This window comes from Aspergillus ibericus (genome assembly GCF_003184845.1).
Source record: "Aspergillus ibericus CBS 121593 unplaced genomic scaffold BO80scaffold_14, whole genome shotgun sequence".
In the NCBI taxonomy this organism is placed as follows: Eukaryota; Fungi; Ascomycota; class Eurotiomycetes; order Eurotiales; family Aspergillaceae; genus Aspergillus; species Aspergillus ibericus.
The window spans coordinates 30915-57152 of record NW_020292112.1 but is presented as its reverse complement, the minus strand read 5'-3'; the positions used below and the strand labels follow the sequence as shown (position 1 = coordinate 57152).

The 26238-nt window shown below is 53.5% G+C and overlaps 9 protein-coding genes across 9 annotated transcripts; 7 read left to right on the top strand and 2 right to left on the bottom strand.

The window, feature by feature from the left end:
• Nucleotides 1-281: 281 nt before the first annotated feature.
• On the top strand, nucleotides 282-1330 carry BO80DRAFT_472653 (MARVEL domain-containing protein; the record flags this gene model as incomplete). The annotated part of the gene is made up of 3 exons (XM_025723151.1): nucleotides 282-323; nucleotides 421-687; nucleotides 833-1330. 3 exons carry the CDS (start codon nucleotides 282-284, stop codon nucleotides 1049-1051), a joined length of 528 nt encoding a protein of 175 aa, XP_025576384.1. The 3' UTR covers nucleotides 1052-1330.
• A 1058-nt stretch (nucleotides 1331-2388) lies between these two features.
• Nucleotides 2389-3432, top strand: BO80DRAFT_352657 (zinc-binding alcohol dehydrogenase family protein; the record flags this gene model as incomplete). The annotated part of the gene is made up of 1 exon (XM_025715631.1): nucleotides 2389-3432. The coding sequence occupies one exon, from the start codon at nucleotides 2389-2391 to the stop codon at nucleotides 3430-3432; it is 1044 nt and encodes a 347-aa protein (XP_025576383.1).
• A 202-nt stretch (nucleotides 3433-3634) lies between these two features.
• On the top strand, nucleotides 3635-4715 carry BO80DRAFT_454211 (D-mandelate dehydrogenase-like dehydrogenase; the record flags this gene model as incomplete). Its single annotated transcript, XM_025722060.1, has 2 exons — nucleotides 3635-4144; nucleotides 4215-4715. 2 exons carry the CDS (start codon nucleotides 3635-3637, stop codon nucleotides 4713-4715), a joined length of 1011 nt encoding a protein of 336 aa, XP_025576382.1.
• Nucleotides 4716-5406: 691 nt separating this feature from the next.
• On the bottom strand, nucleotides 5407-7016 carry BO80DRAFT_454210 (terpene synthase family protein; the record flags this gene model as incomplete). The annotated part of the gene is made up of 8 exons (XM_025722059.1): nucleotides 5407-5512; nucleotides 5574-5797; nucleotides 5947-6028; nucleotides 6084-6240; nucleotides 6361-6519; nucleotides 6574-6592; nucleotides 6659-6785; nucleotides 6841-7016. The coding sequence occupies 8 exons, from the start codon at nucleotides 7014-7016 to the stop codon at nucleotides 5407-5409; spliced, it is 1050 nt and encodes a 349-aa protein (XP_025576381.1).
• Nucleotides 7017-8266: 1250 nt separating this feature from the next.
• Nucleotides 8267-9799, top strand: BO80DRAFT_352772 (oxygenase MpaB family protein; the record flags this gene model as incomplete). Its single annotated transcript, XM_025715635.1, has 3 exons — nucleotides 8267-8671; nucleotides 8730-9458; nucleotides 9512-9799. 3 exons carry the CDS (start codon nucleotides 8267-8269, stop codon nucleotides 9797-9799), a joined length of 1422 nt encoding a protein of 473 aa, XP_025576380.1.
• A 3057-nt stretch (nucleotides 9800-12856) lies between these two features.
• On the top strand, nucleotides 12857-13864 carry BO80DRAFT_443855 (AP-1 complex subunit sigma; the record flags this gene model as incomplete). The annotated part of the gene is made up of 5 exons (XM_025721391.1): nucleotides 12857-12867; nucleotides 12922-12955; nucleotides 13022-13139; nucleotides 13234-13508; nucleotides 13832-13864. 5 exons carry the CDS (start codon nucleotides 12857-12859, stop codon nucleotides 13862-13864), a joined length of 471 nt encoding a protein of 156 aa, XP_025576379.1.
• Nucleotides 13865-14357: 493 nt separating this feature from the next.
• On the top strand, nucleotides 14358-15728 carry BO80DRAFT_37552 (RNA polymerase III-inhibiting protein MAF1). Its single transcript, XM_025716629.1, has 2 exons — nucleotides 14358-14636; nucleotides 14699-15728. Exons 1-2 carry the CDS (start codon nucleotides 14631-14633, stop codon nucleotides 15677-15679), a joined length of 987 nt encoding a protein of 328 aa, XP_025576378.1. The 5' UTR covers nucleotides 14358-14630; the 3' UTR covers nucleotides 15680-15728.
• A 444-nt stretch (nucleotides 15729-16172) lies between these two features.
• BO80DRAFT_379117 (uncharacterized protein) lies at nucleotides 16173-19038 on the top strand. Its single transcript, XM_025716768.1, has 3 exons — nucleotides 16173-16300; nucleotides 16473-17303; nucleotides 17362-19038. The coding sequence occupies exons 1-3, from the start codon at nucleotides 16244-16246 to the stop codon at nucleotides 18613-18615; spliced, it is 2142 nt and encodes a 713-aa protein (XP_025576377.1). The 5' UTR covers nucleotides 16173-16243; the 3' UTR covers nucleotides 18616-19038.
• Nucleotides 19039-19052: 14 nt separating this feature from the next.
• On the bottom strand, nucleotides 19053-20816 carry BO80DRAFT_501181 (putative COPII-coated vesicle protein). The gene is made up of 3 exons (XM_025724276.1): nucleotides 20567-20816; nucleotides 19830-20420; nucleotides 19053-19770 (listed from the first exon to the last, which is right to left on the bottom strand). The coding sequence occupies exons 1-3, from the start codon at nucleotides 20655-20657 to the stop codon at nucleotides 19256-19258; spliced, it is 1197 nt and encodes a 398-aa protein (XP_025576376.1). The 5' UTR covers nucleotides 20658-20816; the 3' UTR covers nucleotides 19053-19255.
• Nucleotides 20817-26238: the final 5422 nt, after the last annotated feature.

The following is a 26238-nucleotide window of genomic DNA, read 5'->3' as shown; positions in this document are numbered from 1 at the left end:
TCGGGCCGGTGCATGACGTAGCAGATCCCTGCCCGCCGCATATCGTCATCGTTCGTGTCGCCCGATCATTCCGCGCTTTTAAAATTGTTCCCTCAACCTTTCTGTTGGTCATTTATCTATCGGATCTGGAAGTCCACTGCAATAGATCGGCAGCTCTCGATATCTCTTCCTGGTGGCTAGGAAGGTGCTCTCCAGCTCGTGATCAACAGTCTCAAGAAGACAACCCACACAGGCTCCTCTCTCGATCGTAACGCACATCAAACACATCTCGAACCATCAAAATGGTCGTCAAAGGAATCCAGCTCGGTCTGCGGATCTGGGAGGTATGTCGTCCCTCTCGAGCCGCGCCATCTGCTCTTGCTGGATCTGCGATCAAGCGAAGCATCTGGCACTCCGACTAACAGCTGAGGATTGAACCAGTTCCTTTGGACTCTGCTCATCATGGCACTCATCGGTAACATGATCGCCGAAGCATTCGCTGGAAACCCCGCGACCGTCAACTACGCCATGTTCGTCTCGGCCTTCTCGATGTTCACCCTCTTCTATCTTATCCCAGCGTCGATCAACATGGACTGGGCCATCCACCCAGTCTTCGTGATCGTTATCGACACGCTCAACGCAATTTTCTTCCTCACAGCGGGAATTGCTTTGGCCGCGAAACTGGAATGCCACAGCTGCGGCAACAATGTATGTTTCGGGCATGATTTTCTGCCTTATCAGCGGGAGAAGAGAGAGAAACAAAAAAGTGGAGAGTGGAGTCTCGTCCCGGGATTCCCAAGCATTGATGTACATTTTAGGGCAACGCTAACTGTGGATCCTACTACTACTCCAGGCCTACACGCTCAGCAACGAAATCACCAACGGATCCCGTAACCGTGGGAAGCGCTGCCGGGAGGCTCAAGCCTCGACGGCATTCCTCTGGTTCGCCTGGGCCGGATATACCGCCTCGATGGTCCTCTCGATCGTCGCGTCTCGCCAGACGGGTGTCAACCTCCGTGGCCGCACTGGTCCGGCCCGTGGAGTCACTCGTCCCAGCATGGCCCAGGTGTAAGCCGGTGGACTCCACCCCCAAGGACGATAACCCTCAGCCTGGATTCTGAAAATACGACACGAAATCAAATAATGCACGGAACGGAATTGAATAAAACGAGTGACGATCTTGTCGAGTACAACCAACCAACCAACCAACCATCGGAACGAAAACGACATGAAATGCGCGCTGATCCTGGCTGAAGGGGCTAACTAACCTTCAATACTATACGCACCCATAACCGGACATGTCCGGTCTGGCGATAATTTACTACTAATTCGAAGAATAATCCTGGGATATTTGTTTAGGTGATGGGACAGGACGGGACGGGGTTCGGAGGGAGTAATAATGGATTGGATTGGATTGGGTAAGGAAAGGAAAGAAGTGGATGTAATCGTATTTTTTATTCAGCTGTTGCTATCTACGTATGGATTAGTTTGTAATATTGACGCAATCCAATGTGGTTTGTGTGTGTTTTATACTTCTGAGATTGATGTTTTGTAAGTAGCTCATTGCAGAGGCTGTGGATCCGGGGAAGTCTATTCCCCCCCCCCCCCCCCCCTTGCCCCCATATCTTCGTTTACATTGAGTCTCACCCATCTAAGATCATCTTATACATGCCTGTATAGAGTACCTTGAGTCCTTGTAAGTAATTTGTATGTACTATGTGCATGATTTATTACTGTCAGCTTTAGCTACAACGCAATAGCCGGGTTGAGGGAATGGGTCGCCTAACGAAGCTGCATGTTCCCGTGCTGTTCTTTGTTCTCATCCCTCCTGTGTTGGTTCTTATGTATGATTTAGTGGCTGAGGTTGGTCGTGGCGTGAGATAACAGTAGCGGTCTCTGTTAGTGGTCAGCCTACGGCTGAGGTGTACTGCCAGTGATAGGGCTTATCGGGTGTTTGTGAAGTTATATATATCCACACAAGGATACGAAATGTGATGGATAGGACTGCGGGGTCTTTGGCTGTTCTTGGACTTGTTGGTCAATTCAGGAGATAAACATACTCTATAGATGATATATAGATGATATATTTTTGTCGTTGCTGATAGCACGGCATAGCAAGGTTGACAGGAATAGCCTGAATCGTGGGAGCTCGACGAAAACAATGAAGCTAGGTGGGTAGAGTGCAAGAAGGAATAATCACCAGGCAGAAGCCAACGTGCTCATCAGGTGGCTTGGAATCAAGACAAAGGGACTGTCCGTACTAGTTGGTGGGCTAGATATGCATGATCGGCACTAGCTAGGTGGGATGGTGGTCGGACGTCACGCAAGATATAAGAGGCTCGCTTGTCCCTATCCCTTCTTTCTTTTCAAGCAACCAAGCAAGCCAAATTGACTGAACTCCTCAGCATCATGGTTCACGCCGTGGCCGTGACAGCCCCTGCGACAATCTCGGTGGTGAGCGACCGGCCGATGCCGATCCTGCGGGACGACTGCATCCTGGTCAAGACCGTGAGCGTTGGCCTCAACCCTACCGACTGGAAGGCTGTCCTCCGGAGTCAGCCCACCGTCACTGTCGGCTGCGACTACTCAGGCATCGTGGAAGCCATCGGCCCCGGCGTCAAGAAAGCCTTCCGGGTCGGGGATCGCATCTGCGGCACCATCCACGGCAGCAACCCCACACATCCTGAAGATGGGGCATTCACGGAATATGCCCTGGCGCTGGGAGACCTACAGATTGCCATCCCCGAGCGACTCAGCTTCCAGGAGGCAGCAACCCTAGGGGTCGGCCTGTCTACCATCGGCCAGTCGTTGTACCAAAGTCTGCAACTCGCGCCTATCGATCATCCTCTTACCCAGCCGGAACCCATTCTCATCTACGGTGGTTCCTCAGCCACCGGAACTATTGCGATTCAGTTCGCCAAGCTGTCGGGGTATGAGGTGATCACGACGTGCTCGCCTGACCATGAGGAGTTGGTGAAGAGTCGTGGTGCTGACAGGGTTTTTGACTATAAAGAACCCGGGGCGGCGGAGAAGATCCGGGAGTATACAGAAAATCGGCTCATGCTGGTGATGGACACGATTTCGACCGAGGAGACGGCGGCGTTTTGTGGCAGGGCAATGAGCACCCAAGGAGGGGATTATACCGCGATCCTGGATGTCAAGGTTCCCCGCGAGGACGTGAGAAGTCGCTGGACCCTGGCGTATACGTGTGCAGGCAAGGCGTTCACTTATCGTGACACCACGATTCCGGCGATTTCAGAGGATCGGGCGTTCGCAGAGGAGTGGATGGAGAAGGCAGCCAAGGTGGTGGCCGATGGCCGGGTGGTCCCTCATCCGGTGCGGCAGGGCCTCAATGGCCTGCATGGCGTGATCGAGGGCCTGCACGCTATGAGGGAGGGAAAGGTCCGGGGGTGCAAGTTGATATACAACGTGGACGAGACGGTTGGAATCTAGTTCCCCACCCCCACTTCTCGCAGTCTCTTATCTTCAACCAAACCATCCCCTTTCTCTCTATTGCGTTATCAGATGAGCTTCACCCACTTGGCCCTCAGTGCATCGTCCGTGTGCAGCAGTTATCACGATAGAACACCCCTAGAGTATATCAGATTGTGAGAAAGCGACAACAAGGAAGATAGATCAATCACGAAGTTTCCCCATGTCCAAACCAAGAGTCGTCTGCCTGGGTACCCCCAAATATATCCCCACCAACTATCTCACCCAGTTCAGCGCCGAGTTCAACTTCTCCGTCCTCGCCGCTACAAACCGCATCGAAACAAAGGCCCTATTACCAAAGGACATCGCGGCCAATGGCCCCATCCGTGCTCTTATTATTCGCATGGGAACTCCGCCCTACGAACCATTCGACGCTGACCTGCTGGCCGCACTGACGCCTCACTGCCGTATCATCGTTTCCGCGAGTGCGGGGTACAATGAGTTCGACGTCGAGTGGATGGCAAGCCAGAGCATCTGGTTCTGCAATACGGTGGATGCCGTCGCAGAGGCTACGGCTGATATGGCTATTTTCCTGTTGCTTGCTGTGTTAAGGAACACCAGCGTTGCTGAGCGACGAGTCCGTGCTGGACTGTGGAGGAGCGCCGAGCTGGTTCCGGCAAGAGATCCTTCTGGCTTAACATTGGGCATCGTTGGTCTTGGGGCTATTGGGAAGGTAACGTTACTCTGGGTATTCTTACCCTCGCTCTTTGAATTGATCGTTGATGAATCGCACCGCGGCACAGTATCTCGCCAAGAAAGCAACGGTCTTCAACCTGAAAACCTGCTATTATAACCGTCGCCGGCTTTCGCCAGAGATAGAAAGCCAGTACGGTCTTACATATTGCAACTCGCTCCATGAGCTCCTCGCAGTATCTGATATTGTCTCCATTAACTGCCCGCTAAACGACAAGACAACGGGCTTGATTGGCCCTGCTGAATTCGCCGTTATGAAAGACGGTGTCTTCGTCATCAATACGGCCCGAGGAGCTGTAATTGATGAGGTCGCGCTTATTTCAGCTCTTGAGTCTGGGAAGGTTGCTCGTGCGGGACTAGATGTGTTCCCGGATGAGCCTAAGGTGAATCCTTACTTCCTTGAGAGCGACAAGGTCGTGGTGCAGCCGCATCTGGGCGGCTTGACGGATGTGGCCTTTCAGAGGGCGGAGGTAGAGAGTTTGGAGAATATTAGGGCGTTATTTCGAGATGGAAGACCATTGTCTCCGGTTGTTGATTTAGGTGGGAGATGATTCGATGGACGAAGGTACGGAATGCATCTATGTTATGAAGGTGCGCCTAGATAAGGTGCCTGTGGAATAGATGGAACACCTCTCTGCTCCCTGACATGACAGTAGAAAGTAGTCGATGTCAATGCGCGCTAGTTATTGTGCACAGTCACTGTCTTGTCATGGCTTAGGTCAAGCAGTAGACTTAAGACACCTCACATCAGGTATCTCCCACTTCCTCTGGATTAGTCCATTGGGCGCCTCTGCCTTCAGTGAGAAGTATGTACAGGGTTGAGTGTGACTAAAAGGTGAATTTAAGGAGGAGCCAGAGGGGAAGAAAGAGAAAAAGAAGGTTACAGAGAAAGGAGAGAGGGGTGATGGCTTCCGTTTCTGGTAAGTTCTGGCAACGTGACCGGCGCATCTTCGCTTTCCGTTCCCCCCTCAGAAAAGCATCAGAGATGCATCGGATGAGATACTTTCAAACATCAACTGAACATCGTTCTTGTTTATTTGACCGGCTATCCTGCCAGTCTACTAATACTACCAATTGATACTTCTGCCATATTCAATATCAACCGCAAAAACCAACCACCCCTGACCAAAAGGAACGCCATGCAAGAGAGTGCAAGAGAGATCAACAAGAGAAAAGAAACAGTAAAAGAAAAGAAAACTGGTATCTTGCAAAACTCCAATCCGACCAAAGGCCCACCCCCGTTCACATGATTGATAACTTGAAATCGGCGCTTTGACCTCTCACTGTCACCATGCCGGTCTTTCGCACTTTGTCATTTGCTTTGCCAAAGTAACGTCCCGAGCGGAAACTGTGATGATGATAATGTTAGTGAAAGCCGGACGCAAAGCAAACATCTAGCCAACACCTACCTCCAATGGAGATTGGCACGCGCGACGTTCTGTATGCCTCGGATGTATTGTTGGACATCAGCGTCAATCCGTTCGCCCCATGTTGGCAGTGCTGCTAAAGCAAGGTACCAGTCTCGATAGCGCTCGGTGAGCATGCTTCCGACATGGTTGAATGCCATCTGCGCTGGCATACCGTTGTGACGGCAGATAGCGACCAGGTTATGGCTTACGCCTTCTTTCTGTGTCTGGATGTGAGTAACATGCGTTTGGCCTTGCATTATCACTGGCTCTGGGAGATGACTAACCTCTTCTTTGCAGTATGAGAGTATATCGTTTTGTCTAGCACACATCAGCAGAGTCCGACTGGTGGGTTTGAGGCAACCTACAGCAACACGAGGTCAATGCCGATTCGCTCGATTTCCTGAATGCTTTTACATTCAAACACAAAGTCCGGAATATCGAGCTTGTGAGCATATCTGCACATCTTGGCATCAGCATCTCCAAATAGTAGTAACACAAACGGTAACGTACTCTACCAATGCAAAGAGGGGCGAAACGCCCGCAGACTGCCTACGCAAAGCGAGCATCCTCTCAAGCGAGGGCAACTCGCCCTTGGAGCACGACCGAACTTGGTCCATGCATCCGGTGCAGTATTCATTCATTGTCTCTGCGAACCTGCGACGAATACCTTGCAAAAAGTGAGCTATCATTTCAGAGTGCAAACAATTTCAATGACTACATACCGATTGGGCGAGCCTACAACACCGTTCTATATCAATGTACGTCTTCCAATGAGGAGATGATCAACATACCAGAGAAATCCGATGCCATACTGAATTGTGTACCCGAACCAAAGGGTTGTCTGCGGGAACTGGTAGCTGTTCATCCTCGGCCATACCTGCTCGCAGACTGTCGACCAGTACCTCGGCCCTTTCTGGATCATCCTTGAGCTGTCCATTATCAAAAACTAGAACAGAATCTCAGCCTTGATCAGAAAGTCCGCCCGAGGGTTGATACTTACGGTCATCGAATGGGAAGACCTGTCCCTCGAAAGACATTGGTTAGTGAACTACTCTGCAGTGTTATGTGCCGTGGATGGAACGCACCCAGTTTCCCCAGTCAATGACCGTCCGCAACTCCTCGGGCTGCGCCTCTGGCATTGCTATGGAACAGAAATAGGCGAAATCGCACTTGTGTAGACGTCTCTGGGCTCTCTCATCGAAGGAACACTCCCTGCCACGATGATGTTCGATTAGAAAGAGAATACAGGTATGTTGACGATATTTACCTGGATATCCATGACTCTGACTGTTGTCTCACACACTCATAGTGTTGATTCACAGTTGGTTCGCCCGATAGGAACAGTACGAACATATCAGGGAGGCGGATAGTCAGAGAAGTATCCTGCCGGACTACTTTGACTTTGGGCGAGAGTATGCTCTGCTGGGCTCGCGTGACTGCCATTTTCAACTGCCACTGACTGCACAGGCTTGGATACAAGGTGAAGGAAGATTAACGAAGCAACTGTGTATAAGAGTGATGGGGATACAGACAGGACATCAACTGGGGCAAATCAACAGGACTTTATATGCAGGCGAATGCTTGACGTACTTTTTACAGAGCCTGGCAACAGGAGCATACTAATGACCGGGATGACCCTACAGGTGGTCGGACGATGGTCCAGACCTCAGACTCTGGTGACGTCTTGGGTCCATAAGATCATCCATGTTCGCGATCTCCATCTCCAGTCCTCAAATTTCAATGGTGCAAGAAAAACGAATTAAGGTTTCGATTGGTAACCTGCAATACCGGAGGTCCGCAAGATGGCTGCACTTGGTATACATCAGTTAAACTTGCCAAATTCGACCGCTACCCAGCCGCGGAACTAGTGCCTGGATGGTCTTGTCACTGGGGCTGGAGGCTTCACCGAGCAATGGCCGGTAGCCATGACCACCAAAGCGCTGTATGAGTTTGACGATCCCTGCCTGGATGCGCCTGGAGCTCCCATTTGTGGCCTCAGGATCTTGACGGTTGATCGGCCCGGAGGTCGGATCTCGTCCTAGTTCCCGGGATTTAGCACGGTCTCCCTTATTCTTGGAAACCTCCCCCGGAGGATTGGCTAGCAGGAGTACTAGCACGATTGGGCATCATGATAACGGGGCCCAAGGACATCGATTGGCGCCTCTGGGTAGGCCTGAGAGCTAGTCCGCTTTGTTGCTTTTTTCTTCGCCCTCCATTTCCGTTGCTGGCCCATGTTCAGTGATCGTCGGTCTGGCCATAGTGGAACGATCACATCTGATCGCGATCCTATCATTGGGTCTCTGCCGGGGCGCCGCGGTGGGTCCCACGAGGTGTCTCGCCTCGCAGCCACGGAACTGGGCTCGAACATCCGCCCGGAGCAGGATCTATCGTTAGTAGCTTTCACCATCGCGTACCAAAAGGACGGGCGAACGTGAGGGGGTGGCTAGAGACTGGTTGCTTTTTGCTATGGTGATCCTGGCGGAGGCCAGATCCATGACATGGACCGGCTATGCGATCCATCCAGTTACATGAGCTTTGCAATGGGACGAGATCCCAGCTTGGTATCCTGGATTGCGGTATAAATCCTAGGCGAGGGGCACTATGAGTCGACTATCAATCAATGATTTGGCCTTGATCTATAGGACAATCACTCTTTTCCAAACCCCGCAAGCATTGCTCGTTAGTTCGTCGTTATGGCTTCCTTCTCCTCCCACCCACAGCCTGGCGATAGGGTCAGTAGCTGGGGGTATTCTTTCATCTGGACAAGTGACCATCTCCGCAAGGAAGAGATTGAACCGCTGCGGCAGCAATATGATACCTCTGCGTCCCTGGCGTTGGAGAGACTACAAGCTATTCGAGCTACCCTGATGGAAGAAAGTAAATTGAAAGGAACCAGCGCACCGCCCAATGACCTTTACGTCCTCCTACGGGACCACCGTGGGGACGACGAGATCTTGGCTCAGTTCTGGGCCGAAGTCAACACGGTGCCCGACTGGGTGAACTGGGAGCAGCTGGCACGAGCCCAGCGATTCTTCTATCGGTATGCCATTGCGAACATCGTGGGGTTCGCATTGCAAGGGTTTGTGGCGGAAAACTCGGTATGTTCATTATTGTACAACCCCAGTATGATACGGGGAGTCTAACGACGCTCATTAGGCGGCACCGGGGGTGGTCGAGGTCCTGGTTCGAACTGGAGGCTTCTCCACCCGTATGCTTCTTGGGAGGCTGCTCTCGACCTTCCAGTGGTTGATTCAAGTCACCCATGGCATTGACTCAATCCGGCCTGGAGGGGAAGGGCACATCGCAAGCGTCCGAGTCCGGTTGCTTCATGCCTCTGTACGCCAGCGTATCCTACAGCTCTGCCGAACCAGGCCGGACTACTTTGATATCGAGCGCTTTGGAGTGCCGGTCAATACTCTAGACTCCATTCATTCCATTGCTATCTTCTGTTGCAACCCTATGTGGCTGCAACTACCGAAGTTTGGGATTCAACCTACTCCCGATGAGGTCGAGGACTATATTGCCCTCTTTCGGTATGTGGGCTTCGTCCTGGGGACACCCACATCGTATTTCGAGAGCGTCGAACGGGCTAAGTGTACGATGGAAAGCCTCCTTATGCACGAGCTCCGAACCACTGAGACCTCGCGAACGGTGGCGTTCAACTTTGTGGAATGTGTGACGAACCTCCCGACACCCTTCCATATCTCCAAGGCGTTCATCGAAGCTGGCAGCCGGTGGATCAATGGTGACGAGCTCTGTGACGAATTGGAGCTCGGCAAGCCAGGGCTCCTTGCATATCTGTTGTTCTCCAGCCATTGTGTACTAGTTGTGGCTGTGGCGTGGCTCCAGCGGCTTTTACCCAGTTTGGAAGAACTACTGATTACAGTAAGTTTGGCCCTTATCTCTCCCATCATGCACAGGCACTGACTCGCATGCAGTCCCTCCGGAAATTGATGTATGGCGGTGTCGTACAGCGAAAGTCTCGCACCCGGTTTGAGTTCAAGTATATCCCGCGGACGGGCAAACGAGTTGGAAAGGAGGCATACCGCGTCGACGATACGGCTACGGCCAAGGGCGGCAGGGGTTCAAGCCAGCTTTGGTCTACTCTCTTTGGGATTTTTGGGGTGGGACCCTATGAGATGGCGCTTCTCTTTGTCTTTGTTGTTTCTGGGGGAGCGATGCTGGGTGGAGTGCTTGGGGTTATGCAGATTGTTCGCGGATATTAGAATGCTTATGCATGACATGCCCGGTACTGTGATGAGGGGTTGTTCATGCGGGATGATTTGAAGGATGACGATGGGTCTGGGAACGGGCCGGTTGGTATCTCAATTGAGCCTCCTACATGAATGAAATGGAAGTTTGAATGGCCGAGTCTGCCGCGTGATCGTAGCCTGGACAGTAGATCCCCTGAAGAGGGTGAGCAGGTTTGAAATCCCAACAAAGGACGACCGCCACCGCGCCCCAGCGGTGATGAAGAACTAGTCGGTGGATAGCCCGATAACTACTCCGGAAGCAGTACTAGTACAGAGTAGAGTGGAGTTCGTATAGTGTCGTCGCGCGCGATGCCGGCCCAAAGCTAGGGATGCGCTAAGCAACCGTGGGGTAAGATCCCTGCCACTTGCATGTGTCGGAAGATCCTCGCAAAAGCAAAACCGCTTGAGGGCTTCCCGGTTTTCGTCAGGCCCCAAAAAAGCAATGCAGCACCGCCACTCGACTCCATGCTCTTCCGGTAGATGGGTGCTGCTCCTGGTCCCGTCCCGCTCCCGACGGTGCGGCTGAAGGACGAGACGGATGATGTATCAACTAGCTGCATCCCAACATCCTATGCAGTCCGGTACTAGCAGTACTTTTGGTCTGACCCTCGAGGCGAGGCGCTAATCGGGCAGAGGCCCGATCCACCCCTCAACTCAATCGCCGTCGTGCTGCATTACGATTACTGGGTTTGACTAGGTACATGATACATGCATGATACATGATACATCTATAGGGTGTAGGGCACGTCGGAGATACCTTCCGGATGGCCGTCCGCTGTCTGGAGTCTCTGGAGGTACCTTTTTCGTCACCGACACAAGAACCAGGACTTTGTCACAGCATTCGTACCCATCCATCCACCCATCCTGACCTTTGGCTTTGGGGGCTCCACTTTTGGGTAGGTACCTCTGTGCCATGCCAATTGCCATGATCCTGGAATTTCCTGACATGATCTCAAAGTACGAGTGTCGGAGAAGTTACCCAGACGGGGTCAGGCACCCCTCCACTCAGCACGGATATCAACCCCCGATTGAGTCCACTGCAGTAACTGTAAGCATCTCGCGAACTGATCCTGATCCTTCTGAACTAAAGTTTGCGGAACCGTGGCTGAAGCGTCAAGCTATCGGTACGATTAGGTTGTGAGACCTGCGGCTATCTAGTCCGTACTATCGATTTGAAATCCTCCTTGGAGTTGGGAGGGGTGGCGTGGGTGGGATGAGTGGCTGAGGAGGTCGATGCGGTCTGGTCTGGATTCTGATCTAGATCCATAAGATGGGATGTTCCTTGTTTGGGATTGTGATTGATCCAGAGGCAGATCCTGGATGGGTTGGATATGAATCTGGTGCCTATAGTGGAGTAGAGGGGTTTTTTTAATCGAGCTCGGTGGGTATAGTTCGTTCCATTCTATCGTCCTTATCTCTGGTTTCGGTTTCTTTTCGTGCGTGTATGTCGCTTGCTGCTCTGGGAAAGAGAGAGAGACAAAGAAAGGATGCCTTGAGGATTGAATTTGGGATACGATCATATGATACATACCTGCTGTATGTATGCATTACCGACCAGGGATGATGGTGATGGTGCTGATGGTGGTGGTGGTGGTGGTGTTACACATTAAGTCCGTCGGGTTTCAAAACAGTTTAATCTAAGCTAAGCCAAGGAAAGAAAAACAAGACGGAATCGCCCGGATAGATAGATGTCACTTGTCACTTGTCATCGACCATCGTACCTGGATATCCCCTGTCGCAACCGACAGACAGTTTGGAACGTGTCATCTTGGTATTGAATGGGTTTGCATTCCGGGATATCCCAGCATCAGGGTCGATTACTCTGTTGGGATGGCTACATAGGGTTTTCTGCACGGGCGGGGATATCGGTCCTTTGTTTCGAGGAACGCTACGAAGGATAGGGAAACAGTGAGGCTTGGGAAGAGGAGGTGAGGTGAGATGAGATAGAAATTTGAGACAAAGAAAAAGAAAGAGAAGCATGATGATGGTGATGATGATGCAGGTAGAGTGACAGCTGTCGTGGTGGTCGGTCGGTGTGTTTGGATGATGGATGGGCCGGCCCGAGTCCTGATTAACACCCACCGCTGACGTTCGTTATTGTGTGACCTAGATACATACCTAGGCTGGCTGCTACGAGGGTGGTGTAGTGTGGTGTGCAGTATGCTGGTCGTACAAGGGTGGTGACTGCTGGTTGCTGTATGGAGTACATACATGCGAACACCTTGGCTTTGCTGCTTGTGGGTGCGATCTGCTGTCACTGCTGTCACTGCTGGGGTGTTGTCGGGTTGAAAGGGATGTAGGGTCGTACAACTGCGCCTGTCATGGCTCCCTGCCACGGACATTTCATACTACTGCTACTAAGACCCGACAAGAATACATATGGATTGCGGTCAGCTTATGCTGGGACAGGACAAGGAATACAGAGTACTTGGACTACCCCAGGTCTAGGTGTTCAGACTAGAAGATATTCTTTAGAGTCTGTTTTCTACAACAGAGATCTGTCTGCTGTCTATTGTCTACTATGCCCGGGACTGACCGATGATGGGTGGTGTCCCCACGGTTCGATATCTACAACATCCAGGTACTGTTCCACATCATGATATTGAACTCAGGATACAGAGTACAGATCATTGAGAAGGTGTATTCTTCCTTGTGACGGTCAGTTAATGATTCACATGTACGCTGCAAGGCTCAGTGCGAGGCTGTCGCTCGCTCTGCCAGGAGGCTGACGGATAATTGTGGTTATTTTGAAGCCCGTGGTGACGATGTAGAATTGGTGTAATTCCTTGGATCACCTCAAGCTGAGCTGAATTTCTCCCTATCATCACAAATATCTTATTCAATTCCATGTCCTTCCCTTACACTTGTATAGTGTAGATGTAGAATCTGGCCGACCCCTGCAGCGGGGCAAGGCGGGCGGCCCGTGCAAAGAAATTCTCCAGAGCTCGGCCGGCTCTCTCTTCCTCCCACAACTCCTCGTGGCCTTTCTGCCTCTCCTCCACATCACCCCTTATCCATTCCACTCGCACAATGGCAATCCAGTGAGATTGATCCGTGGTTGCACCGGTCGGACATGCGCTAACCTCTGTTTCCAGCTACTTGATCCTCCTGTCGAGGCAGGGCAAAGTGGTTCGTTTCGTGGCCCACCCAACTCTGTGATCCGGCTGGAAGCAGACTAATGGAGCAAATTTCCAGCGCCTTGCCAAATGGTTCACCACTCTGTCCCCCAAGGAGAAGGCCAAGATCATCAAGGATGTGACCCAGCTGGTTCTGTCGCGTCGCACCCGCATGTGCAATTTCCTCGAATACAAAGGTCGGTAGCTGGATCAATTTCCCCCTCACTCAGGCACACCCCCGCAGCTCGTGGCCGACCCCCGACCGGACCCGATCTGACTGCTCGTCCCCAGACACCAAGGTCGTCTACCGTCGCTATGCCTCCCTCTTCTTCATCGCCGGCTGCGCTTCCACCGATAACGAATTGATCACCCTCGAGGTCGTGCATCGTTACGTCGAACAGATGGACAAATACTATGGCAATGTGTGCGAGCTGGATATCATCTTCAACTTTCAGAAGGCCTACTTCATCCTGGATGAGCTCTTGCTGGCCGGGGAGATGCAGGAGAGCAGCAAGAAGAATGTGTTGAGGTGCATCAGTCAGCAGGATAGTTTGGAAGATATGGAGGTGAGTCGACTTTTGTTTCTTGATGACCCCCTTTCTGGAACCCCCAGGATGGGACGGGTGATGAAGGCGCGGAGCTGGGATGCATCACACCTAGCTCGTTGTCCTGTTCACCGGCCTCCTGAATCCCAATGGCCACGTTCCGTTCCCGCCCGCCCCTTTACCTGCTAGCCCCCAGAATCGTGACCACCTCCACGCCATGTCCTATCCATCCTACGAATGCCCTTCTTCAAGCCTTGTTTCCTGTCATTATATTCGTCCCTTTATTGCCCCTCGCCTTCTCGCGAACACTGTCATCGTGTCGACGCCAGCTAATGCCGCCTCAGGTTGAGGAAGACGTTGTCACGAAGATTATGTAGACGCCTCTCCGGCAAGCGAGCGTTTCTGTGTTTATATTGCTTGGGATGTTTCGTTTTATGCTTTGGGCAAGCTGGGCTGCTAAATTGGCGTTGGACGTACATAAGCGTTGTTCTACTGTCGCAACTGTTTGCAGAGACTAATTAATACTACCATGGCTACGCTCAGGATCAGGAAACCAAGGCAGTCCTCGGCCACTTAGCGAAAGAAGGGTTGCTGTGAGGAGGAGCACCACTACTCGGTGGGGAGGGAGGAAGTTGCCTCATTATCTGGGCGGCCATCCTTGGTTCAGTGCGCAACCCGTGAGGTGGGTGCGTGATATCACTGGCCGACCACCGGGGCCCCACGTGACCGGACTGCCCCCTCGGGGCGCAGCGCGCATCTCCCCCGGGGCCATCCATCATCCCCCAGGTCGCTCGATCGCTGCTGTCCATCTCCCTTTCCTTATTCACAGCCTCCTTCCATCTCCATACGTCTCACATTTGTCTGCTATGGCGATTGGGCCTGTGATTCCCGCCTGTTAATCGCCTATTCTTCGCTTCATTGCTGCCACCGTAGCAACGGTTCCACCTGCCAGCTCATTCACTCTTATCGCCGGTTTCGTGACGTCTCAGGAGACAAAGAACCGGGTTATTTCACCCAGGCCTGCAGCATCTACTGTTTCTGCTGGGTGCAACAGCCTCTGTTCTTGATTCCCGACCACGGCGTCATCCGCTTATCTTTCACTGCATTTCTTATCTCAGGTGACTCTTCACCGCAATTCCGAAGATGAAGGTAGGTCCCTTTGCGCTAGTACGTGCTTCGGGTGGCATGATACTGACAGAGACCTCAATTAGTTTCTTCCCTTGCCCGAGCTCGAGGATGTGACGAGTTCGCTCAATTTCGACACCGCCGATTGTCATATCATGGGGGGTTGCGATCTCTACACCACGAAGGCTGCTCGCGCCGATCGGAAATTGTACAAGAACATCGAACAATCACTCGAGGCTCAATATGAATCGGTCCTTCGCCTGTCGGCTTCCTTGTCACCCCCCAACGCATCGGACGCGGCGGCGTCGCTTAACCTGTCGCGGTCCAGTCCCTTTGGTCCCATGAGTGACCATTCGAGTCGACGGACCTTTGCCTATCTGATCGCGACATTGAACGCCAGCCATCCGGATTATGACTTCTCGCATGTTCTGCGCCCGTCTGACTTTCATCGCGAACGGAACCTGAAGCGGGTCATGAACACGATCGATTCCACCCTGTTTAACCTCCGACCGCGCGAAGCTATCGATTTGACGCCTCCATCGCCCGTAACGATCTCGGGCTCCTACAACGCGGGCGCGTCTTCTACATGGGGGCCGAGAATGTGGAGAGTGATTGACGAACATATGTCTCTTAAGGAGTGTTCCCTCTATTCTTACTCGCCAGACGAGGACCCGTCTGATGCGGATGATGGAGCGATCTGGAGCCTCCACTACTTTTTCTTTAACCGACTGCGGAAACGCGTCTGTTATCTTTACCTCCGAGCAATTCCGATCCTCAGTCATACGCCCAGCGAGGGAGTGGCCACGCCGCCGACGAAGAGAATGTTCGACGATGGATACATGACTCCCGAACTCAGCTCGAGCAAGCGGGCTCGCTACTGGCTGGGTGAGGGCATTGAGCTGGAGAGTGAGAGCGACGAGGACGCCAATGGGACACAACCCACGCGTCCGGTCGTGGACGAATACGATAATTACCTGTTGAGCGACGAGGAGTTCCGGTCCCGATCGGGCAGCAAAGGCACCGTTCGGGCAATGAGCGAGGAAATCGCCGACTCGATGGAGGTCTGATTCTCCGCTTTCTTCTTTCAACCCAACCGACCATTCCTTTTTCGCGCGTTTTCGTTTAGGTCGGCTTGCGTGTGGCGTAATCGTTTTGTCTATTGCATTCAACCTGCATTTGCACCGGCTAGGGGCGTTATAATCGGCCACGGAAGGGAGGAAGCCCCTAATTGTAATTGAACGGCTGCTCTAATGATGATGATGACGACGATGAAGTGCTGCGCATGCGGCGCTCGGGCAGGTTCCACAGCGGCGTTGTCATTGTTCTGTTCCTTCCTGTACTTATTACAAATTGATTGACATGATCCCTCTTTCAAAGCATTACTATATCCATTGAATCACCGTAGATATTATTTCCCTAAAGATGTGACCTGTAAACTATGCCCATAGCTCGGCCATTAATCAATGAATCGATCGATAGCAACCCGAGTGGCCCGTGCACCCCACCGGCGGCCAAGCTGGCCTCCAGCCTGCTCCGGAGTCCCGACCCGAACAGCCAGCCCATCATCACCACCATAATTCCTCCTCTCATTCCCAACTCCCATCCTCGTCCCTTGTGACTATCAGCCCACCATGGCCGATGACGAAGAGCGCATCAAGGCCGAGAAGCTAGCGGCTGCGAAGAAAAGGGTACGTTTGTTTGTTTGGTTGGGTGGTGTGTTGTTTCCCCGCTGTTCGCCGGTGGTGTTTGCGGGGAGAGAGCAGCTACCTACCTACCCCCTTCAATATGTGCATTCATAGGAGATGTGGGGTTAATGTACAGAAAGTGTGGACAATAGCAATGCTAATAGCTGAATGATAGGTTGCCCAACTCCAAAAACAGAAAAAAAAGGCGAATAAGAAGGCTGCTAGTGGGGATGTTTCGAAGGAGGCTACGACTGCGGCCACGGCTGCCGCTGCCGCTGCTGCTGTTGCGGAGGTTGAGGAGTTGACGCAGGGGAAGGATGGTGCTGCTGCTGCTGCTGCTGCTGTTACGTCGTCGTCGTCGCCGACACCGACACCGACATCGCCGGCTGCTGGAGAGGGGGAAGGGGGGGAGGTGAAGGAGGAGGAGAAGGAGCAGGTTAAGGTTGAAGGCACAGGAACAGAGACAGCAGCAGGATTGGATGAGAGTGCAGAGAAGAATGAGGAACAGACAGCTGCGGCAGAGGATAAAAAGGAAGTGGAAGCTGAGGGAGCGAGCGAGCCTATGCCTGATGCGCCTACGTCTGATGCGCCGACGTCTCCCGGTCCGGAAGTCGAAGCACAACCTGCTACGATAGGGAGGTCGGCGCACGGTAGGCAGCCTTCGTTGTCGATTCAGTCGAAGATGCGGTCGTCGTCGTTCCGGAAGGGGTCAGTGTCGCAGGGTAGCGTGTCGCCGTCGCCTGGGGCGATGTTGAAGTCGCCGTCGTTGCCGCCGTTGAGTGCGGATGGGGAGTCGGTGCAGGAGGTGTACCGGAAGCAGTCGACGCGGATTGAGGAGCTGGAGAAGGATAATAAGCGGTTGGAGAAGGAGTTGGAGGAGGCGACGGGGCGGTGGAAGAAGACGGATGAGCAGTTGGAGGATTTGCGGGAGGCGAGTGTTGATGTCGCTGAATTGAAGGATAAGTTGCAAAAGGCGGAGGAGAGGGTCGCGGAGATTGATGAGTTGGTGAGTTTGGTGTTGTTCTTGTTTACGCCAGTGGGATTGGGCTGATGGTATACGACAGAAAGCAGAAATTGCGTCGCTGCAGCGACAGAACTCGCATCTGCAAACCCGCACGCATAGGAGCAATGCTAGTGTTTCGGTGCCGGCCCCGTCGGAGTCTCCGCCGGCGGATCTGGTGCAGCAGTTGGAGTCGAAGTCGGCGACCATTGAAGCTATGGAGTTGGAGATCTCGAATCTTCGCGCGCAGCTGTCCTCGAGCAGTGCTCATGAGGCGCAAATAGCAGCGTTGGAAGACAAGCTGTCTGGCAGTGAATCTGCGCTGGAGAAGGCCCAGAACGAGCTCGCTGACACCAAGGCCGCGCTGACCCGCGCATCCGAGAAAGCAGTCAAGGAGTGCGTGGACAAGACCTCGACGGAGACGCTGATCAAGAACCTCCAGCGGGAGATCGAAGAGCTCAAGCAGGAGAAGACCGGAGCAGACAAGAAAACCGAGACATTGGAGAAGAAACTTGAAGCAATGGGCAACCTGCACAAGGAATCCGAAGCACGGCACCAAACCCGTCTGCGCGAGACGGAGAAGATTGAAAAAGAGGCCGCCGTGCTCCGGAAGAGACTGGCAGACGTCGAGAACGAGAACCTCCGTCTCAAGGAAGAGCAGGAGGCGCTTCGCAAACGACAATCCGGCGAAGGCGGCACCGACGACGATGCCCTCGACGAACTGGAGGACGAAGAGCGCTCTCGCCTGCAGCGCCGCATTCGCGACCTCGAAGGCGAAGTCTTCGACCTCCGCCGCGGTGTCTGGCAAGAACGCCGTGAAGAACTCGCCGGTGACCACCAACTCCACTCCCCCTTCGCGCCCGACCACCTTGCTTCAACCGCCGCCTCTGCAGCCAACACCTTCGACGACGTCGACCTCATCGGCGGAACCCCCGACCACGCCCGCCGCCGCAGCATGGCCAACAACAAGAACCAGCACTCCTCCTTCTCCACCGTCCTCTCCAGCGGCATCGCCGCCTTCACCGGGGGAAACACCTTCTACGGAAACCGTGGCCGCGCCGGCTCGAACCAGCAACACCACCCACCTGCAACACGGGGCAGTCTCGAGCTCCTCTCCGAAGAGAACTTCGACGACGAGTTCGACGAAGCAGAGTTCGCACGGGCCCAAGCCGAAGAAGAAGCCCGCAAACGAGTCGAATGGGTCCGTGAAATCAAGCGCAAGCTCAAGGACTGGCACGGATGGCGATTGGATCTGGTCGATAGTCGAGCCGGTGCTGAGGGTGCCGGAGTCGGAATGGGTGAGATTTTCCAGATCTAGTCTTTCTTCCTCTTCATTCCGGCTCCCGTTTCTTTCTCCTTGTTTGGCGCCAGCCTATACAACTTATTCGGTGGCATTGATGTTTCTTTCTCCATGAGAATTGACTTGACTTGTTTATGATACCGTGGATGTGGTCTGGATTGGGTTTTGTTGATGAGGATTAGCTAGCTAGAGTTCTATGGGTTAGCTTAGCTTAGCGTTAGCTGGATGGAGTATTACGGCTGGGTTTGAGTTCTTATTAGGTAGGCGTCGATGGCATATACAGTTTCCGTGGGGGGCTGTATCGTTACTATGTACCTGGTTTCCATGGGGTTGTCTTTCTATACTGTAACGGATGTACAGAGTACGGAAATAGGGATTGGGATTGGTCACGAGGTAGGTATGAGTACCCTGCTCACTGAACGAAGGGGGAAAGAATTAAACTACGGACCGGAACACACGGCAATGAATGAATAATTCTAACACCAGCACCTAAACCCAGAGATGTAAAACATAGTAGTATAGCCCAAGAAAAAAAATATATGTAACGCAGGACACCTATCTTATCTATCTGATCCCCTCACCACGTCATCGGCTCTATCTAAAGGGCGGAGATGGAGTCGAGGGAGGGAAAAAGAAGAAGATACTGATGATATTTTACCTAGTCATCATGCTTTCCTGTAAGCACACCCTCCGATTTACCTCTGCCACGTTTCCGGTTCACCAAGTCCCCAACCCAGCCGGAGATCTGATACACCCAGCCGCCGGTAACCATGACACCGGAGACGGTGTTAACGAGACGAATGAGCAAGGAGAGGAAGCTGGTGCGTTCTTCGCTGATCATGAGCAGGACGGGCTCGATGTTGTACTTGAAGAAGATGCCGGGGACGAACATGGGGCTTTCGGGGAGTTGGCTGCCCTGGCTGGTGGCGGCGTATTGGTTGGTGAAGACGAGGTTCTTGTTGTTGCGATGGGTGAGTTGCGAGGGTGGGGCGTTGGCGTAGGTGTCGAGAGCATGGCTGCCCTTGGAATAGATGGTTGGGACGACGGAGAGGAAGTACTGGTATTTGTAGTAGTGGAGTTCGGTGGAGGCGATGGTCTTGTCGAGTGGGTTGAGGAGGGTAGGGTAGTGAGGGCCGAAGGAGAGTTCGGTGACCATGTGGGTGAAGTTGAAGACTGTGGTTGAGTTAGTGTGGTTGTTCGTTTGTAGAGAAGGTTGGGAGGGGGGGACATACCACCATGGTCCAGATGTTCTCCGAGATCGCGATATCCATGGCCCCGGGCCGTGATATGGAAATCACCCTGGACTTTGTTGCCCTCCAAGCTGCCGTAGATGCGACACGAATCGACCTTGTCACCGCGTCTCAATTTCGGGCCCTTGGGGAACTTCTTGCGCGGGTTCTTCCGCACTTCGCCGAGGACGTGGTGAACGTTGGCGTCGGCCTCCCGCGCAGAGATCCGGTCGGTGTCCTCCTGGCTGAGGGTTTGGTATTCATGGGCGCCGCCGTGGGTCTCGCGGTTGCGCTTGTCCATCCAGAGTTGCCAGCTGGTGCGTTCGCGTTGGAGCAGCTCGCCGGCGAGGATTCGATCGCCGGAGGCATCCTGGATGTTGACATCGAGAGTGTCACAGGGCATGTGAATGACGACGTCGAGGTTCAGTTGCAGGTCGTGGCCGACGCCCTTCTCGACGCTGAAGTGGTGGTTCTCGGTTCCTCGGAGCCAGGTGCGGAATTCTGAGAAGGAGAAAACGGTGCAGACGAGGAGGATGAGGACAGTCCATTGTCCTCCGCGGCTGGAAGGCGCAGTGTATGAGGGTTTTGTTTTGGCTAGATACAATTCGACGTCAGTAAGGGTTCCAGCTGGAGTAGTGGACTAGTCGCAAGTGGTATCCACGCGGCTGTCCTCAGTCTTCGGCAGAGCAAACGCATGGTTTTGACCGCAGAGAGTCCCAGGAAGATGAAGTTAGACGTACGGAAAGCATCAAAAGTCTTCAGGCCGCCCTGCAGCTCAGACTTTTCGCCGAACGCATCCTCGTCGAGGCCGTGCGCTGAGAAGCCATTCATCACGAATCCGTGTCGCGAGGTGTATGCAGTGCGACCGATCAAGGCATGAATGGGGGGGGCAAAGGAAGGACAGAGTGTGATACGACCAGGGCTAGAGAGCGACAATCAATGGAGCTCCAGCTCTCGAGGGGAAGACGGCCGAGGAAGCAAGAGGGGATGCGGCGGAGGATTGGCGAGGAGGAGCACTAAAGGCCAAGTAGTCCAGATGCCGCCGCGCCTCCGCACCGCTTATCGATAAGCCGTCTCATAGTCCTCCGGTCTCCGTCCTACGCGCTACAACCCGAGTCACACATCGCAGTGCACGATATATATGCATAGATGGTCTAAGTCATAACATCACCCGTGATTCTCCATCTCTTCCACCGCCTCCCCAGTCATCCCAGTGTAACGTCTATGCGGGGAGGCCAAAGAATAAGATATAACTATACAGATGTTTTCAACACATCACCATCACCCACACCCGTCCAGAAACACGGAACACCGGCCATCAGGAACTGAACCGAGAAAGGGGGAGGAAAAGAGAGGGGGAGACAGAGAGGAAAGGCATATCAGAGGGAAAGAGGGACAAAGGAAACAGATGCAGGATGGGACAACACAGCTCCCAGGGTCATGACAGTATCGGAGAACAACATGCTCGGAAAGGGGCTCTAAACTGGAAACGCAAATCATAGGAAGGCATGCAGATGCTCAATTAAGGGTATACCACAAACCCCTTGGACGTCCACCTCTCGGGGCCCAAACGGCTCAAAATCAATCATGACAACGGGAGACCGAACCGCCGATGCTCCCAACCCGTTTATGCAACCTTGGAAAACAAGTCAAACAATTATTATTACAGATATGCAAGAAGTGAGAGGGGGAAAGAAAGAAGAGTCGGAGGCGAGATGGTGCTGCCCGCTTCATTTGGTCCTCTAGATGCAAGTCAATGGCCAGCTCGCCTCGCTTCGTCGGGATCTTTTGCACTTACCAGGCTGGTCGCGGCCGCCGCAGTCGCGAGGTCTGGCTTGCCACTGATACTGCGGGCCGCAACGCGAGGTAATGCGGACCCAGGAGTGTTGGCAGTGCTAATGCTGGTCCCTCGTTTGGCGGGCGTCGATGGCGGTAGCCCGCTGACAGTCGAATGGCGCTTGCCGGCGGGCAGCTTGACTGGCGAGGTGCCCGAGGCGTCCCGGTTGCGGATCAGCGTGCCGGATTTGAGGCTGGTCACGGGTGGTTCGGGCAAAGGTCGACCCGTAGAAGGGTTGGACGAGGTAGTTGCCCGCTTCGCCGGAGAGTGAGTCGTCAGAGTATATGTCCTCGCCCGGGATGGCATCTTGACACCCGTAATGAATTCATGACGCAGTGCGTCTTGTGGGCTCATACGACGGGTGGGGTCCCATCGAAGGCAGCGCGAGATGAAGTCGAGGAAGGCCTCATCATCGCATTTCAGAACCTGCTTGAGCTCCTTGGAGCTGGGACGACGTCGTCGGCCCTTGGAGGAGACCGTAAGTCTCGGTTTCCCCAGGGAGTCGAAGAAAAGCTTCTTCCGAGTACTCTTCTCAATCAGGTGCTTCTCGGGCGGTCCAAAAACCTCCATGATGCATGCAAGCTGCTCCTGCTCGTTTTCACCGGGGAAGATGGGGTATCCGGTGAAGAGCTCGGCCAGGATACATCCCACACTCCACATGTCGATGGGCATACCGTACGACATGCCCAGAATAACCTCCGGGGAACGGTAGAAGCGACTCTGAATATACGTATACACCTTCTCGTTCTCGAAACAGCTGGACCCGAAATCAATCACCCGGATCTCGGAGCTCATCGGATGCACAAGGAGGATGTTTTCGGGCTTAAGATCACAATGGATGACCTTCTTGTTGTGTAGGAGCACCAGCGTACTCAGCATCTGCTTCGTAAATCGACGAATAAGCTTAAGGGAGAACCCCTTGAAATCATGCGCCTTGATGAACTCGTAGAGATTCATCCCGAGCAATTCGGTCGAGATGCAGAGGTGGCCTCGGAAGTAAAAGCTCTGCGTGAAATTCACCACGCTGTGGTGACGATGAGGGTCCCATTCCTTCAGCTTCTGAAGTAGATTGACCTCGATCAGCGCTTGCTGGTGGAACCTCTTCTTGTTGCGGATGATCTTGACGGCAACCAAGCCGCCCGTCTTGTGATCGATGCATCTCACCACTTGACCGAAACTTCCCTTGCCCAGCACATCAATAACCTCGTAGCGATATGCCAGATGATCTCCAATCACAATACTGTAGTCGCCACGGTCATCATCGTAGCCAAAGTTGGCTTGCGCGGTCAGATCGCCAACATGCTTCCTGGCATGCTGGGTGCCACAGAAGTAGATATCCTTGAAGTCAATAATCTCCCCCCGTTCGAAGATATTCAGGCTTGCAACCCGCAGAGCCTGGGCCGGACTGACTCGCTCTTTCGGACTAGCTTTTCGGCGCAACTCGTCCAAAGTCCTGGCCGCGCTCTCGAAGTCCTTGCGCTTGCTGCCAAGTTTCCGCATTTCCTCGTCAGCCACAAGGATGTCAGATTCCACATTAGACGGCGTGGGGGTAGAAGTGACTCCGACGCTCGACTTGGCTGAGTTGATGATCTTGTGCACAGGTGATAAGATTGACGCTGCAGTGCGGTGCGGGATAGAATCGCTATCGCCAGACTCGTTAGAAGGACTTGGCTCCAGTCCAAGGCTCTGCTCGCTGCTGAAGCTAGGGTTCCTCATGGGTTGATTCGTCGCGGTAGACATTGATGCCTGTCGTCGCGACTTGAGATAGGATGGCTTGAGCGATGGGCTGGAAGTTGTCGCCGTTGACATATTACTCCAAGTTGCAGAGGTTGGAAGTTTCGGTGGGGGCATTTGATCATGTTTTATAGGGTCGCCATTTGCTTCGAGCCCCTGCTGGGCCTTGGAACTGCTCCGGTTCCGAGTGAAGGTGATCTTGCTGCGGAGTGATGAGCCCGAAACACTGGTGTTGTCAGGGTCCGAAGGCGTTGAAAGCTGGCTGATTGTCTCAGCATTGGAAGAGAAGGCAGAGGATCGCGTTTGTGGACGAGGGCCTGTGAGCTTGTGAGACTGTGTGACCTTGGGGGAACTGTCTCCACCGGCTTTCTGGCGCAGTGTATTGAAGTCACTGGTGCTCTTTGGCAAGCTGTAAGCAATATAGGGAGAAACGGTTCTTGCAGCGGTGGGAGTATTGTCGAAAGCCCCCAGCGCGCTAGAGCTACTGGCCGTCCTAAGAGCCGCACCACTCGAGGACGTACTTAGCGCAAAATGCGACGTGCTGCTTCTTGCTTGGGTAAGTGGCACTGCATCCTCATCATCCTGGGGGGAGAAGAAGTTTGCCTTGGAAGCGGTCAATGGAGTACTGGGGGTCTTGGACAGAGTCTGGGCTGAAGGGGTGTAGGATTTGACGTCATCATCCCGATCCTTCAACGCCTCAATCTTTGTCGTCATTGGGGTACCCAGAGGAAGTAGATTTAATGGCGGCAACTTTAACGGTTGCAAAGTCTTTTTCCCCAGCATGGCCGATGGTTTGGGTTTCGCATCCGGCGTCTTCATCGCTCGCCCATCTGTAGTCTCGAAAGTGTCATCTTCGGTCGCACTCACCGTCAGATTTGTATCCGAGTCTTGTTCTACTTTGGGCTTATGCCCCGCATCCAGATATAAACTCGACTTGCGAGGTGTCACGTAGTTTGGCGGATCAAAGTCTCCTTTGGGTGATTCGTATACTTTCGGAATCGCAGGGACAGGGGGAACCTCCTCATCCGCCACGTGGTCCATACGAGGCTTGGGGGTCGGTAGCCGCGACGTGGATGACGCCTGGGATAGCCTCGTCTGCAATGAGCCCCCGGAATTCCTTGCGGAGTTGTAACTGGTGTTCGATGACAGAGACAAGCCGGAGCTGTAGGACTTTCGGTTTGGGTCAGGAGTGGTGCGGGTTGATGAAGGGGTCACGCTCTTTCGGGGGATATTGGAAGGAGATTGTACTGTAGACCGAGGACGAACAGGCATGGGCTCTGTTTGGGTGGGAGGTGTAAAGGGTGCCTGGTGCGCTGATGGCACCGTGGACATACGCTTAATCCGTCGCGCATCGGTGGGGCTTATGGTTCGAGCCCCAAGCCCGGTAGCATGTGGTGGCATCACTGATACTCTTTTCGATGAAGATGGAGTTGACATGGCAGCTGCCGCATTTTTGACGGGGGTCCGAACGGCGTTGGTCGAACAGGAACGGGAATGCTCCGATGGGCCAGATGCCGTCAGATAATTGTCATGGGGCTCCCTCAACGGCGGCTGTAGCGACTTGGCCTTGATGCTCCGGGCATTGCTGGAAAGTTTTGTACCATCCTGTCGGGCGGGCTCGAAATGCTGCGTTCTTGGACGGAGGAAGTTGCCTTGGTCCAGTCGTGTCGTATCTGCACTGGCTTTTCGTGCTGACAAGCTTTGTCGTCTTGCCGATCCGGTAGCAGCCAGGGAGCCGGGGCCGACGGATTTACGAGGGGGGCGCGAAGTTGTGGCAGTAGTCCCCGCAGGTTGGGCAAGGCTCTGGCGACGGCTTCGAGCAGCCGTGGCAGAAGCTGGAGCTCGAGACGATCCCGGATCGATGGAACCGTTGACAAGGCTTTTCCGCCGGACAGAGTTGCTCCTCGACGGCGCAGTGGTGCCACTGTCAATACTTCTTATTGGAAAGGTTGGATCGTACCCAGGCCCAGCGTTCTCGGGAGTGGGAAAGTGATTTAGGCCTGGTTCCGCCGCTATGCTATTTTGGAGGTCGTCGAAGTTAACGGGCGCGAGGAAATACGTACTGTCCGGAGGAGTTTGGTTATTGTATTCTAATTTCGAGAGATTACCGATGCTGGTAGATCGAAGGCTGATGCGGGAGTTGTTGCTCTGTGTCGAATCATTTGTGGAGTCAATTGAGGAGTGACCGGAATGAAAGAAGGAGCCGGGCATGTTGCTACAAGTCATCAAGGTCAGACCATCTTCACACACAAGGCTCTAAGCATTAGATTTGGCGCATAAACCAATGACACGATGCATGATGAGAAGGGGGCAAAGCAAGCGACGGGAAATAAAAGTTGAGGGGGCTTTACTACCTTGTCCGTGATGGATCTTGCGGTCGCGGGCCCTGTGGTACTTTCTGGTCTCGAATCGACAGCCTCCTCTTGCTCATCACACTTGTTCGGGTTGCGGTACTCGTGGCTTTCGGGGAATGAGACGAAGCGTCCGAAAGAAACGGGGTTGAGGCGTGTTTTTGCAATCGTCTGCGCGTAGGACCGTCTGCCGATTGAGGGTAATGCTCGTTAGCTCCTATATGTAAAATCGCCCGCAAACGCTCACCACTCCATTCGAATATCTAAGCTTACCTGTTGAGCCTGAGTCGTCAGTCCGAGACGGACTAGACGGTCTTGACTGTACCCTACGCGACTGCCCCTTTCCTGGCGTCTGCTGGAAAGCCAGATTTTCCGACATCCTCGAACCCCGACCGAGAACAGCACCAGACGACAGGCAGGCAGGCAAGCAAAGAGATTGGTAGCTCAAATGAGCGAAGGAATCCAAATCAGATCCCAATCGCAATGGTGT